The sequence below is a fragment of the Leucoraja erinacea genome, chromosome 6 (genome assembly GCF_028641065.1).
Source record: "Leucoraja erinacea ecotype New England chromosome 6, Leri_hhj_1, whole genome shotgun sequence".
NCBI classification, from domain to species: domain Eukaryota; kingdom Metazoa; phylum Chordata; class Chondrichthyes; order Rajiformes; family Rajidae; genus Leucoraja; species Leucoraja erinaceus.
This window is the reverse complement of record NC_073382.1, coordinates 83,819,796-83,833,238: the sequence shown is the minus strand read 5'-3', so window position 1 is coordinate 83,833,238 and position 13,443 is coordinate 83,819,796. Positions and strand designations below refer to the sequence as shown.

Sequence of the window (13,443 nt, the reverse complement as noted above, 5' to 3'; positions counted from 1 at the left end):
CCTTTGTGAATCCTAATCTCCATTTTGGGGATAAAGTCAGATTATGATCAGGAATATATTAATCAGATGTACTCGATGTATGCATCTGCAAGATTTCACTAATCTCTCAATCTGATATGAAACTAACCAAAGATAGGAGAAACAAGGAATTGTAGATGCTGGTTTTACAAAAAAAATGACACAAAGTGCCGGAGTAACTAAAAAAAACTGTAGAAAACCTGAAAACAAACATAACGATTTTCAAGGGATATAAGGAAAAAAATGACCTGCTAGAGGAGGTAGTTGAGGCAGGCACTGAAACAACATTTAACAGAGATCTGAACAGGTACACGGATAGGAAAGGTTTTGAAGGATATGGTCCCAACGCAAGCAAATGGGTCTAGCTTAGGTGTGGCATCTTGGTTGACATGAACGAGTTGGGACAAAGGGCCTGTTTCCCTGCTGTATAACTCTATGACTGCTCTTTGAGGTCCCTCCGGTAATGTAACCATCAGCTATTTCAAGAGTCGTCCAGTGTGTTTAATTGTCTTATGTACCGAACATGGAACTATACAATTCTTTCTTGTAGCAGCTTTACATGCCAGTGTGGTGTGGGTCTTTGATGATGCTGGCTGCCTTTTTAAGGCAGCGCCTTCTGTAGATCCCTTTGATGGTGGGGAGGTCAGTACCTGTGATGGACCTTCGATGGTGGGGAGGTCAGTACCTGTGATGGACCGGGCAGTGTCCACCACTCTCTGTAGTCTCTTTCATTCCTGAGCGTCCTTGTCACAGGAACCTCCAGCATATTTAACTCAGACCCACTGACCCTGATACAGTTCCTTCAGACAAGGCGATAATGCCAGATATTAAAATCCACCCAAATTCATCCCTGGCTTAACACTTTAGAAATATTTACCTAATACAACTTGTGGGGTTAAGATCTGAGATCAGAACTTGTGCACTGCCATGTCTACTTATTGAAACTTAAAACAAATGTAATCTTTTATTTGGAATTGTCTGTGTAAGATTTGGGACATGAGAAGACCATCAAAATAATTAGAAATAAACATGTTGTAAGACTTCATTGATTATAATGTTTCATTCAAACAGGAAATATTGTTAGCTAAAATTAAACAGTATTGGTTCTATAATGAAGATCTTGCTTAAACCACAGGAATGAACATGGTTGCTAGTTATTAAAATACTAAGCCTATTGTTCAATGGAGCTGGATACTGTGCGGACTCAAATAGAAAGGCAGTGCTGAGTAAAGCACAAAGTGCTGAAGGGCGGCAAGGTGGAGCAGCGGTAGAGTTGCAGCCTTACAGTGCCAGACCCGGGTTCAATCCTGACTACGAGTGCTGACTGTACAGAGTTTGTACGTTCTCCCCGTGACCGAGTGGGTTTTCTCCGAGATCTTTGGTTTCCTCCCACATTCAAAGACATACAGGATTGTAGGTTAATTGGCTTGGTATAAGAATAAATTGTCCCTAGTGTGTGTAGGATCGTGTTAATGTGCGGGGATCTCGGGTCGACGTGGATTTGGAGGGCCGAAGGGCCTGTTTCTGCTCCGTATCTCTAAACCAGGGGTGGGCAACCTTGTTCTGCATAGGGGCCGGGACGCACGTCTGTGGGCGGATGACGGGCCACATCCATCACGTGTACGCATGGATCTCGCCCCCATCCCGCCCCGGATGGCAGGCATCAAATCACGTGTTCACAGAAGGCAGACAAAAATGCTGGGGAAACTCAGCGGGTAAGGTAGCCTCATGCAATCCTTGCATGTCTCACCCACTGAGTTTCTCCAGCATTTTTGTCTACCTTTGATTTTTCCAGCATCTGCAGTTCTTTCTTAAACGTGTTCACAGAAGACGCGCGGCCGTGCCGGAGGCTTTGCGCAGGATGCGGTACAGTCAGATCTTGGCGCTTGGTGGCTCGGCGAGCCGGATGATTACGGGGAAGAATATCCGCCTGATGTTAGCTCTTGAACACTGCACAACACTAACTAATCTATGAACTACAAACCGGATGATTTCGGGTTAAGGGCCGCATTCGGACCAGGGACCGTAGTTTGCCAACTCCTGCTCTAAACTAAACCAGGTCAGGCAGCACCTGTGGAGGGAATGGACAGATTGTGTTTTGGGTCGGGACCCTTCTTCTGACTGCGAATGTTAGATAGAGGTTCCTTGCACATACATGGTCAAATCATGTTTTGTTTTACTGAGCTATTTTTGGGAAGGTGAAGCTAAGCTGTCACTCTCCCCACCCACCCTGCCACAGGGCAACAGTGAGCAAGTTCCTGAAACATGGAGCCTGTTTACACTGGAGTACAGTGTTCAGTGGAATTCATTGTCGAAGGAATGGAATACAGAAACAGGAAGGTGTGATTAAATGTAAATGGAGCTTCAGAGATACCGCACCCACAGTTTGGGTAAATCAGCTGTCAACAAAAACTGCATTAAATGGCCAAAGATTTATTGCACTGTTATTCCGATTAATGCAACTACCTGTATTTGCAATCCTTTCCCAGGAACGAGCTGCCAGAGGAGGCAGTGGAGGCAAATACTTTAACAGCATTTAACAGACATTTGATACATGGATAGGAAAGGATTAGAGGTATATGGACCGAACACGGGCTGGTGGGACTAGTGTAGATGAGGCATCTTGGTCGACATGGATGAGTTGGCCTGTTTCCGTACTGTATGACTCCGTGACTGTATAAGGAGGAAAACCTTTAATATTTAAGAGTATGAAGGTGTCTGTTAGTGTGGAGAGAAATTGTTTCCACATGGGTGACTAAGGTGGTATAAATACAAGATAATAATGAACTGGTTAAATTAAACCTTCAGGAGAAATTTCATTACATACACAGTTGCGAATTTATGAATCATAGCCCAATTTTTTTTAACTCATTTTAAAAGATTGATACAGTATACATTGATATATATATATTGGACAGCAGAGTAATATAGAACAGGAAGGCGCTTTGGGTAGACTACACTAACAGTCCAGGTAGATCGGTGGTCTTCAACTACAAAGGGAAACTGATGCATTAAAACGGCCAAAGGTTGTATTCTGTGGCTTCCCATAAAGTATCGTTAAGCATATACTTTGCTATCAATGCTTTTTCGTAAGCAAAAACATGCTGGTGCACATATCAATAAAAATTAAACTGCATTTATCCACAATTTTTTCCTATCAATATACCCCTCTTCTGTTTTGATTTTGTAACCAATCAATTTCTAAATTAATAACCCAATAAGTAAAGCGTATAAAATGAACACATTAAAAAATTACTGTCACAAAGAAAATCATTGCTGGCTATAATTCTCATTGAATAATCACTAACAAACCCATGATTAAACTAAAAGAATATTTACCGTACCCAGTATTTAATAAATACTATTAAATGTTATTATTGTTAATTTGATAAAAATGTCTTAGAAATGTGAGAATTTGCTTACAGTTGGATATCCATAATTCATAACCAGTGTACTCGTGTACTAAATAACCCAAGTTATTTTAGCTTTAGAGATAGAAACATAGAAAATAGGTGCAGGAGTAGGCCATTCGGCCCTTCGAGCCTGCACCACCATTCAATATGATCATTGCTGATCATCCAACTCAGTATCCTGTACCTGCCTTCTCTCCATACCCCCTGATCCCTTTAGCCACAAGGGCCACATCTAACTCCCTCTAAAATATAGCCAAATGAACTGGCCTCAACTACCTTCTGTGGCGATGTAGCATGAAAATCAGGTGCTTCAGCTCGACGAGTACACGCCGCCCATCGGTCACCCGTTCATGCTAGTTCTATGTTATCCCACTTTCCCATCCATTCCCTACCCATTAGAAGCAATTTACAGAGGGCCAATTAACTTACAAACCCCCATGTCATTGGGAGCAATCACAGGCAGAATGTGCAAACTCCACACAGACAGCACCCGAGGTCAGGATCAAACCTGGTTTTCACGCGCTGAGAGACAGCAGCTCTGCCTGCTGCACCACTGTGCAGTCCTTCAATTTTAAATGAACAGTTGGTGAATTCTGTTCCCACTGCATTTCCCCTCGGGATGTTATAGTTACCTCGATCTGTCCATGTTCGCGGAAGGAGAGTTTGATGAAAGAGTACTTGCTGCTCTGATACGGGCCCGCATCCTTGTTGGAGGCAGCCGCTTGAAGATGAATGATTATTTTAGCACTGAAAACAAAACAGAACGGTTCAACCTACCGCTGCTTGCAGAGTAGTGTTTAAATTGTCCGATTATAATATACATACTCTACTGATGGATATTCTCAATAACATCCCAGCTGTTATCTGGCAATGGAACCATCCTCTCACCAGCTAGAGAGTGGCCCTGACCTCCCATCCACCTCATTGGAGACCAATGAACTATCTTTAATCAGACTTTGTCTTTCATTATCTGTACACAGTGGTCAGCTTTTCACTGTACCTCGGTACACGCGATGATAATAAACTAGACTATCCCCGTCTACTTTTAGCCAGAAATTTGCACCATTTAATCAGGGACCAAAAGATAATTATCCCAATTTTGATATTGATGTTTAGTTTAAAATTAAAAGTTCAACAAAGTTGGGGATTTCTCCAAAAGGAAAAAACAAATAAAAATTCAGCTTTGTAAAATGCATTTATAGGGTGATAATGAATGAGTGTTCGGAGACTAATTCTCCTCAGCACGGAATGGCTATGACATAAAAGTATGGGGAAAACGGATGGTAACTTAATAACAGGAAATAAAATGAAGCTGCTGATTATTTTATTGGCAAAGTTAGGTCAACATCATGCAGCAGTACAAGTCGCTGGTGAGACCACACTTGGAGCACTGTGTACAGTTCTGGTCGCCCAGTTACACAAAGGATGTCAATGTGCTGGAGAGAGTGCAGAAGAGATTCAACAGGATGTTACCTGGACTTGCAAAAAATAGACACAAAGTAGTGGAGCATTTCAGCGGGCCAGGCAGCAACTCCGGAGAACATGGATAGGTGACGTTTTGGGTCGGGACCCTTCTTCAGACTGATTATGGTGGGGATGGGGCAAATCGTGGCATGTGGCAGGTGAAAAGGTTTGCAGACTTGAGTTATTGATGTTGGATAGGCTGGGACTTTTTTCTTTGGGGCGTAGGAGGTTGTGGGGTGACCTTATTCAGGTGTACAAAATTGTGAAGGGCACGGATAAAGTGATAAATCTCCAGGGTAGGGGATTCTAAAACTAGAGGTGACAGGCCAAAGGTGAGAGGGGAGAGATTTAATGGGGACTTCAATGGCAGTTTTACACTCAGACATTTGGACAGATATAAGGATGGGGTTTAGAGGGATATGGGCCAAATGCAGGCAAATGGAACTAGGCCAGTATGCCAACTTGGTTGACAAGGGCAGAAGGGCCTGTTTCCATGCTGTACTGCTCCATGGCTCTATGAGGTTTCAGGCAAATGACTTCAGGGTAATTTGGAGATAGTGTTGTTCTTCTGATCAGGCTCGATAAATCCTCTAGAATATTTCAAGATGCAACTTGCAGAATAGGTGGAGGAGAACCAGTGGATGTGGCAGATTTAGACTTGCAGGAAGCTTTCAATGAAGATCCACATGAAAAGACTAGTTCAAAGATATATTTATTGTCACATACACCAATTGGTGCAGTGAAATTCGAGTTGCCATTGATAAGAATACAACACAACATTATAAAGAAATGTAACATCAAACATAAAAAACATCCCCCTACAATGGTTCCCACTGTGAGGGAAGGCACAAAGTCCAGTCCCCATCGCCTTGTCCACCCATAGTCGGGCCTATTGAGGCCCCTGCAGTCGCCGCTACGGCGGCCCGATGTTTCAGGCCCTTCTCGCCGGGCGATGGCGCTCCGGCGTCGGGAGACTAGTATGCCTGACCTGCTGAATTCTTCCAGCATTTAGTGTTTTGGGTCCAGGGATAATTTTGTGGGAGTTGTCACTTGTCAGAGGTGACACATTATGAAAAAACAACAATCAAAATCATTCTACTATGTCTTTTTTAAGCCAAAATACTGAAAACCCATGTTGATTTCCCTCCTGTGATGTATGTGGTCCTTATTTAGAGCATTGTTTAGGTTTAGTTAAGAGATATAGTGCGGAGACAGTTGATTCAGCGCGGAAACAGGTGATACAGCGTGGAAACAGGTGATACAGCGTGGAAACAGGTGATACAGCGCGGAAACAGGCCCTTCGGCCCACCGAGTCCACACCGACCAGCGATCCCCGCACATTAACTCTATTCTGCACACACTAGGGACAATTTACATTTTTTTTAATACCAAGCCAATTAACCTACAAACCAGTACGCCTTTGGCGTGTGGGAGGAAACCGAAGATATTGGGAGAAAACTCACGCAGGTCACGGGGAAAACGTATAAACTCTGGATCGAGCGCAGGTCCCTGGCATTGTAAGGCAGTAGCTCTACCGCTATGCCACCGTGCCGCCCACTGATATTATAATACAGAATAAAAGCACTACATTATCTGACTGTTCATATCTAACGCTGCCGGAAATGATGAAATATCTCGACTCCAGGCTGAATAACAAGTTTGCTCGTATATTCAACACAACACTGCTGTTTCATCAGCTGTCCCTCATTTCTTCCTTCTTTTCCGGAAAGACAACTCCAATCTAGGAAGAACAAAGGTTCATGTGCCAAAGGGTTGCAGGCACTTCCCAAAAGAATAATAAACTCAACTCATTAATTACAGCACCGTTCGGTAGAGCGCACGCTTCCTACCAAAACAAACCCTTCAGTTAGAGTCACAGCCAACAGAAACATTTCATTAGCCGGTCAGGCATGACGATTGCAGAGAATCGGTGTCAACATATCATCATCCCCATCACTATCTCTGATTAGAATTAATATTTATAACAATAAAACATCTCTTTTCTGGTTTTGATCTAAATGTTGGTATACATCAAACTTACAGTTTCAAGGGATTTTAATTTCTTTAAAGATAGGGTTCCCAAGTTCATAAGTAGAAGGAGCAGAATTAATCCATTCGGCCCATCATGTCAACGCCATTCAATCATGGCTGATCTATCTTTCCCTCTCAACCTCATTCTCCCCATTATCGTTGATACTCTTACTAATCAAGAATCTTTCAAACACCGCCTTGAAAATCCTCAATGTCTTGACCTCCACTGCTGTCTGTGGCAATGAATTCCACAGATTCACCACCCTCGGACTAAAGAAATTACTCCTTATCTCCTTTCCAAATTCCTCCTTATCTGCTTTTATTCTGTGGTTGTGCCCTCTGGCTCTGGACACCAGTGAAACATCCTCTCCACATCTACTCCATCCAGGCCTTTCACTATTCGGTAAGTTTCAATAAGGTCGCCCCTCATTCTTCCAAACTCCAGCGAGTACAGGCCCAGAGTCATCAAACGCTTATCATACATTAACCCAATCATCCCTGGGATTATTCTGGTGAACCTCCTCTGGACTCTCTCCAACGCCAGCACATCCCTCCTCAGATATGGGGCCCAAAACTGCTCACAATATTCCAAATGCAGTCTGACCAGCGCCTTATAGAGCCTCAGCATTACATCCCTGTCGAGGAGGAGCCATCTTGGGGAATGGCTGCTAACCAGCAGCCGTCCGTTTAATTCACTTTTTTTTGGAAGTTTTAGTGTGTTCTGTGCCTTGTCTGTGTGAGAAATTACTTTTTAATGTGGGGGGTAGGGGGTAACTATATTTCTAGGTCCCTACCTGGTCAGTGAGGCAGCTTTTTCTCCGGGCTGCCCCGCCGACCCATCCTCGTGGCCTACCAAAGGGCGTGGAGCGCCGTTTCCTGTCGGGGACCGCCCAGCACCTCGGCTTCGGTGGCGGCACAGCGCTGGAGCGCTATTGCGGAGCGGGGCGATGCCTTGCCTGGGTCGCCGCGCTAGATCGACGCGCTGGAGCTCCGGTGAGCTGTGACCGCTGTGTTCAACACCTCTGGGCTGCGGGTCTGCGGAGCGGAGCGGGCGGCTCCGACTCTAACATCGGGAGCCTGGGAGCTCCAAACCGGCACGGCCTTGTCGGCTTCGGGAGCCGCGGTCCCCAGTTACGAAGCGGCCGTTCCAGGTGGCCCAGCCGCTGAAAGGACTCTCCCGACGCCGGGGCAACACCACCCGGCCAGAACGGTCAGGAACATCGGGCCTCCGTAGAGGCAATAGCGGAGGCCTCAAAAGGCCTGAGTTTGGGAGAACTGGAGAAGGGGACTGGACATTGTGCCTTCCCCCACAGTGGCAATCATTGTGGGGGGATGATTTTGTTTGTGTGTAAGTTAATATGTTAGTCTGTGTCCAAGATGGCTGTCGGAAGGGAGAGTGGACGCTGGCGCGCTTTAGCTGCCGCTGCTCTCTCTTCACATTGTGTTTTTGATTTTTTGTCTTTGGAGCGATTTCTGTCTTTAATTTGTGTATTGGTGATGTCCTTATTATTTATTTTACTCCGACTAAATGTTTTTTTCTCTCTTGTTAATCTCTGTAAGGTGTCCTTGAGACTTTGAAAGGTTTATTAAATAAAATGTATTATTATTATCCCTGCTTTTGTATTCTAGTCCTCTTGAAATAAATGCTGGCATCGCATTTGCTGGTGAATTTGTGGGATTCATTGCCACAGACCGTTGTGGAGTCCAAGGCATTGGGTATTTTTAAAGCCGTGTGGATCGGTTCTCAATTTGTAAGGGTGTCAAAGGTTACGGGAAGAAGGCAGGAGAATGGGGTTGAGCGGGAAAGATAGATCCGCCATGATCGAATGGTGGATGGGCTGAATGGTCTAATTCTGTTTCTATGTCTTCTGGTCCTATGGTATGACTAACTTCCACATTTATGCACAGGAATCCCACACTTGCTGACAACCAACACAGGAAATGTCAGCATTACGCACAGGATGGTGGCATTTCTGCAGCAAAATCAGAGCCAATATCTCAGATAATTGTTTAAGAAGGAACTGCAGATGCTGGAAAAATGAAGGTAGACAAACATGCTGGAGAAACTCAGCGGGTGAGGCAGCATCTATGGAGCGAAGGAAATAGGCAACATTTCAGGTCGAAACCCTTCTTCAGACTTCAGACAGAAGGGTTTCGGCCCGAAACGTTGCCTATTTCCTTCGCTCCATAGATGCTGCCTCACCTGCTGAGTTTCTCCAGCATTTTTGTCTATCTCAGATAATTGCTTTTGCAACAATCTACTGAAATGACTCTTTGGATTAAATCCAGTGATTTACAGATCCACTCAGGTAAAATTAGTTTAGAGAAGTTTCACTTTACCTTTTTCCTATTCCAGCTGCTTGTTCTTCAAAGAAAACAATCTGCCACAGAGGCAGCGAGATGCAGCAATCCTGTGTTCATGGCAAATGGAGAAATAATTTAGCGGCTGAACTCCATCAAAGTTTGACCTTGAATATTCCAATGTGGGGTTAAGCAATCACCACCCACCCCTCCGATAGCGAAAGGCATGGACAGCGTGGATAAGGGGAGTTTGTTTCCACTGGTGTCTAGAGCCAGAGGGCACAACCTCAGAATAAAAGCAGATAAGGAGGAATTTCTTTAGTCAGAGGGTGGTGAATCTGTGGAATTCATTGCCACAGACGGCAGTGGAGGTCAAGGCTTGAGGCTATGACATCTTCCCTCAGTTCTGAAACATGAACTCTCTCTCCCTCAGCCCCAGTATTTCTGCTTTTAGTTGATATTTTCAGCATTTGACCTGTCTACTATTATTTTGATTTAAAGATACAGTCAAAATCATACATTGTGACAAAAATCGATACAAGGATCCACAATTAAAAATAAAGGCAGCGTTTTCACAATGTGGTGATTTTATTATTTATGACACTATTTTTTTTTTTTAGCTTAATATATTTTATAACACCTTCCAATAATGGTACAACATTAATATGGCAGAGTGTTCCTGAGGCATGCCACTGAAACAAAAAGGGGACAATGTTCTGATGAAGGGCCCCACCCTGTAATGTCGTCCCAGCCTTGTTCTCCAAAGATGCTGCCTGACCCATTGAGTGACTCCAGCACTTTGTGTCCTTAAAACAGGGACACTTTCTACCCTTTTCACATTTTTGATTTCACACAATCCAGAAACAAGCAAGATGTGGCCTTCTACACCTTTCCAAACCACATATCTGTCTAAATGTTTTTTTTAAGTCGTAATTGTATCCGCTTCTATAGCTTCCTCTGGCAGCTCATTCTAGATACGGACCATCCTCCAAGTGAAAAGGTTGCACCTGAGGTCCTTAAATCTCTCTACTCTCACCTGAACCCTGTGCTCTCTAGTTTTAGTTCTCGGAGTGCAGATAAATTGTTCCCTGAAAGTGGCATCACAGGTAGACCTGGCGGTGAAAAAGACTTTAGGCACACTCGCCTTCATCAGGCAGGGAATTGAGTATACAGTTGTACAAGATGTTGGTGATGCTGCATTTGGAGTATTGTGTTCAGTTTTGGTCACCCTGCTGTACGAACTATGTCATTAAAGCTAGAAAGAGTGCAGAGATTTACACGGATGCTGTCAGAACTCGAGGGTTGGGAGAGGGAGGGCAGGCTAGGACTTTAATTCTTGGAGCTGACGGGAACTGAGAAAAGATGTGGTGAATGCACCGAATCTTTTCCCCAGGGTAGGGGAATCAAGAACCAGGGCATAAGGCAAAAAGTGAGTGGTGGAAGATTTAACAGGAACCTGAGCGGCAGCTTTTTTTTCACACCGAGGGTGGTGGGTACATGGAACAAGCTTCCAGAGGTGGTAGTTGAGGCAGGTACTGTGGCATAATTTCGCAGCAGCCCGGGGCTCAATTGGATCGACAAGAGGCCGAGTGGTGGATCTGACACGGCCTGCAGCGGCATGGTGAGGCGGAGCAGCAGTGGAGGTCATCAACACATCCTCAGGCCAGGCCGACCCCTGCAACTCCGGCCCAGTATCACTGCCAGGACAACAGGCCTTTATGGTTAAGGCTCGACACTTTTTATAACTTTGGACTTAATTATAAAGATGGTGCTAAAAATTATTGTGTATTGCTTCAGGGTCATCTACTATTCCTATGCTCATGTATGTTTGGCTTATGTATTGTAAGACTTTACTGCAAAAAATAACCTCACCGTACTGTACAAGCGACAATGAAGTACCATTGGATCTTTGAACATTTGGACAGGTATGTGGATTGCAAAGGTTGAGAGGGATTATGGGCCCTGCAGCAGCAGTTGTACACTGACAATGACAATTAAAATTGAATCTGAATCTGAATTCAAACAGTATTTTATTACAAGTTATATTTCATTCACAGTATTTTCAAAAATGAAACATGTTTTATGAATTTTAAAAACCGAACTTTGTGCAGTACATTTGAAGTTATGTTCAAGAAACTTACAGAAGTTTTTTGGTCTCTCCAGAGTAATCTGTGTGTGGTGAGCAGAAGGGAGCCAGAGTCAAATTTTGTCTGCAATAAAAACGCAGTGTGTTATATTTATATTCACAGATGAACTTTAGTCAGACATTGCTCGTGGTACACGACAAAAGGTTTATCACTCCGACCGTTATACATTATATTACCAGGGACAGGTGTAAAGGGCATGTCCCACTTTCCCAAGGTAATTCACGAATTCTCCCGTGTTTTCCCCTTGATTCAAACTCGCAGAATGTTCGTAACGAGTTGGTGGATATATCGTAGAGGCTCGTTATGCCAGCTGTAGATACTCAGGGCATCAGGTAAGTCGGGACGTTTATCCCAGCCTGATAAAAAATGTCCACGAGTAAAAAAAAAGTCAGGAGGATGCCCCGAGTACCTACCGCTGGCATAACGAGCCGCTACGATATATCTACGGACTCCTACGGTTTCCTACGGACTCGTTACGAACATTCTGCGAGTTTCAATCAAGGGGAAAACTCGGGAGAATTTGTGAATAACTCGGGAAAGTGGGACAGGCCAGTAAGTCTAGTTTGTAACCTGACAGTGTGGGGATAGATTCAAGGGTCCAATTTCATTTTTTTTTATGGAGTTCGGTCTTTATATTGAACAATTACACGGGTATTCCAGAAGTGGTTATTTAATTGTACACGTACAATTGAAAGAGATGAGCAAACACAAAGTGCTGGAGAAACCCAGCAGGTCAGGCAGCATCTGTGGAGGGAATTGACAGACAATGTTTCAGGTCGGGACCCTTCTTCAGACTCTGGGCCAAAGGGTCTTTTCCTGTACTCTACGCTTCTATGTCCTCTGATGCTCCAGAAAAGGCAATCCCGGTTTGTCCAACCTCTCCATCCACCACCCTAACCGTTCATTCCCCTAACCAGCAGTGCACAGTATCTGCAGTGTGCACCATCTACATGGTTCTAGACCAGGCAATGTCAGGACTCCACCAGCAAGAAGCACAATGACTTGTGACAATGGAGCACACCGGGCCATGTACCTACTCACACAGCCACTGACCAGATGAAGAAAGGTCCCGACCCAAAGCATTCTGTCCATTCCCTCCACAGATGCTGCCCGACCCGCTGAGTTCTTCCAGCACTGTGTTGCGCTCAAGTTTCCATCATCTGCAGTCTCTTGTGTCTCAATTGAAAATGATAACTGACTGTTAATAATTCTCTCTCAATAATCTCAGCGTTTTTGTTTCCTTTCAGCGAGTATTAGCGAAGATTATAAACCACTCTCTTTATTCTCACTGATGTCCCACATGTGACAAATCTATCTCCAATCATACATGTGTGATCTACCGTCGAAGACTTTATATCAGTCAAGCATAGAAACATAGAAAAATAGGTGCAGGAGTAGGCCATTCGGCCCGTCAAGCCAGCACCGTCATTCAATATGATCATGGCTGACCATCTAAAATGAGTACCCCGTTCCTCCTTTTCCCTTCCATATCCCTCGATTCCTTTAGCCCCAAGAGCACTTTCTTCCCAAAAACCCTTTCTGGCTTAAGTCCTCCCTCACCCACCTCCAGTTTAAATTCCATTTGGAATATTTTGGAGGACCAAGAAACCAAGAACCAAGAATAAGCTAAATCTCACTCTTGAAAACATTCAGTGAATTGGCCTCCATTGCCTTCTGTGGCAGAGAATTCCACAGAATTCTCAAGCACAACATATAGCAGCATCTCTGGAGAACAGGAATAGGTGACATCTGCAGAAGGATCTCGACCAGAAATGTCACCTATCCATGTTCTCCAGACATGCTGCCTGACCTGCTGAGTTACTCCAGCACACTGTGAAACGTCACCGATCCATGTTCTCCAGAGATGTTGCCCGACCCGCTGAGTTACTCCACTACTCTGTGTCTCAGGTTGCAGATTGCTCGCTGGCACCATCTGGTGGCCACCGGAGTCCACAATTTCAGATAAACATTACAGAGAAAAACAGAGTCGACCCGACAGAACTGGCAAGTGAGAGGATGGTGGGGCACAGCTTAAATATCTGGCTACTGCAACACTTTAAAAGACCAAG

General features: G+C 44.4%; 1 protein-coding gene across 1 annotated transcript in view; it reads right to left on the bottom strand.

The window, feature by feature from the left end:
• Positions 1 to 13,443, bottom strand: part of vps36 (vacuolar protein sorting 36 homolog) — a 36,844-nt gene that overhangs the window by 17,851 nt on the left and 5,550 nt on the right. Inside the window, exons 2-4 of the mRNA XM_055637479.1 lie at positions 11,369 to 11,437; positions 9,267 to 9,337; positions 4,064 to 4,178 (exon numbers count right to left, since the gene is read on the bottom strand). Coding sequence (XP_055493454.1) covers positions 4,064 to 4,178; positions 9,267 to 9,337; positions 11,369 to 11,437 — 255 coding nt within the window. The remainder of the gene's footprint in view (positions 1 to 4,063; positions 4,179 to 9,266; positions 9,338 to 11,368; positions 11,438 to 13,443) is intronic.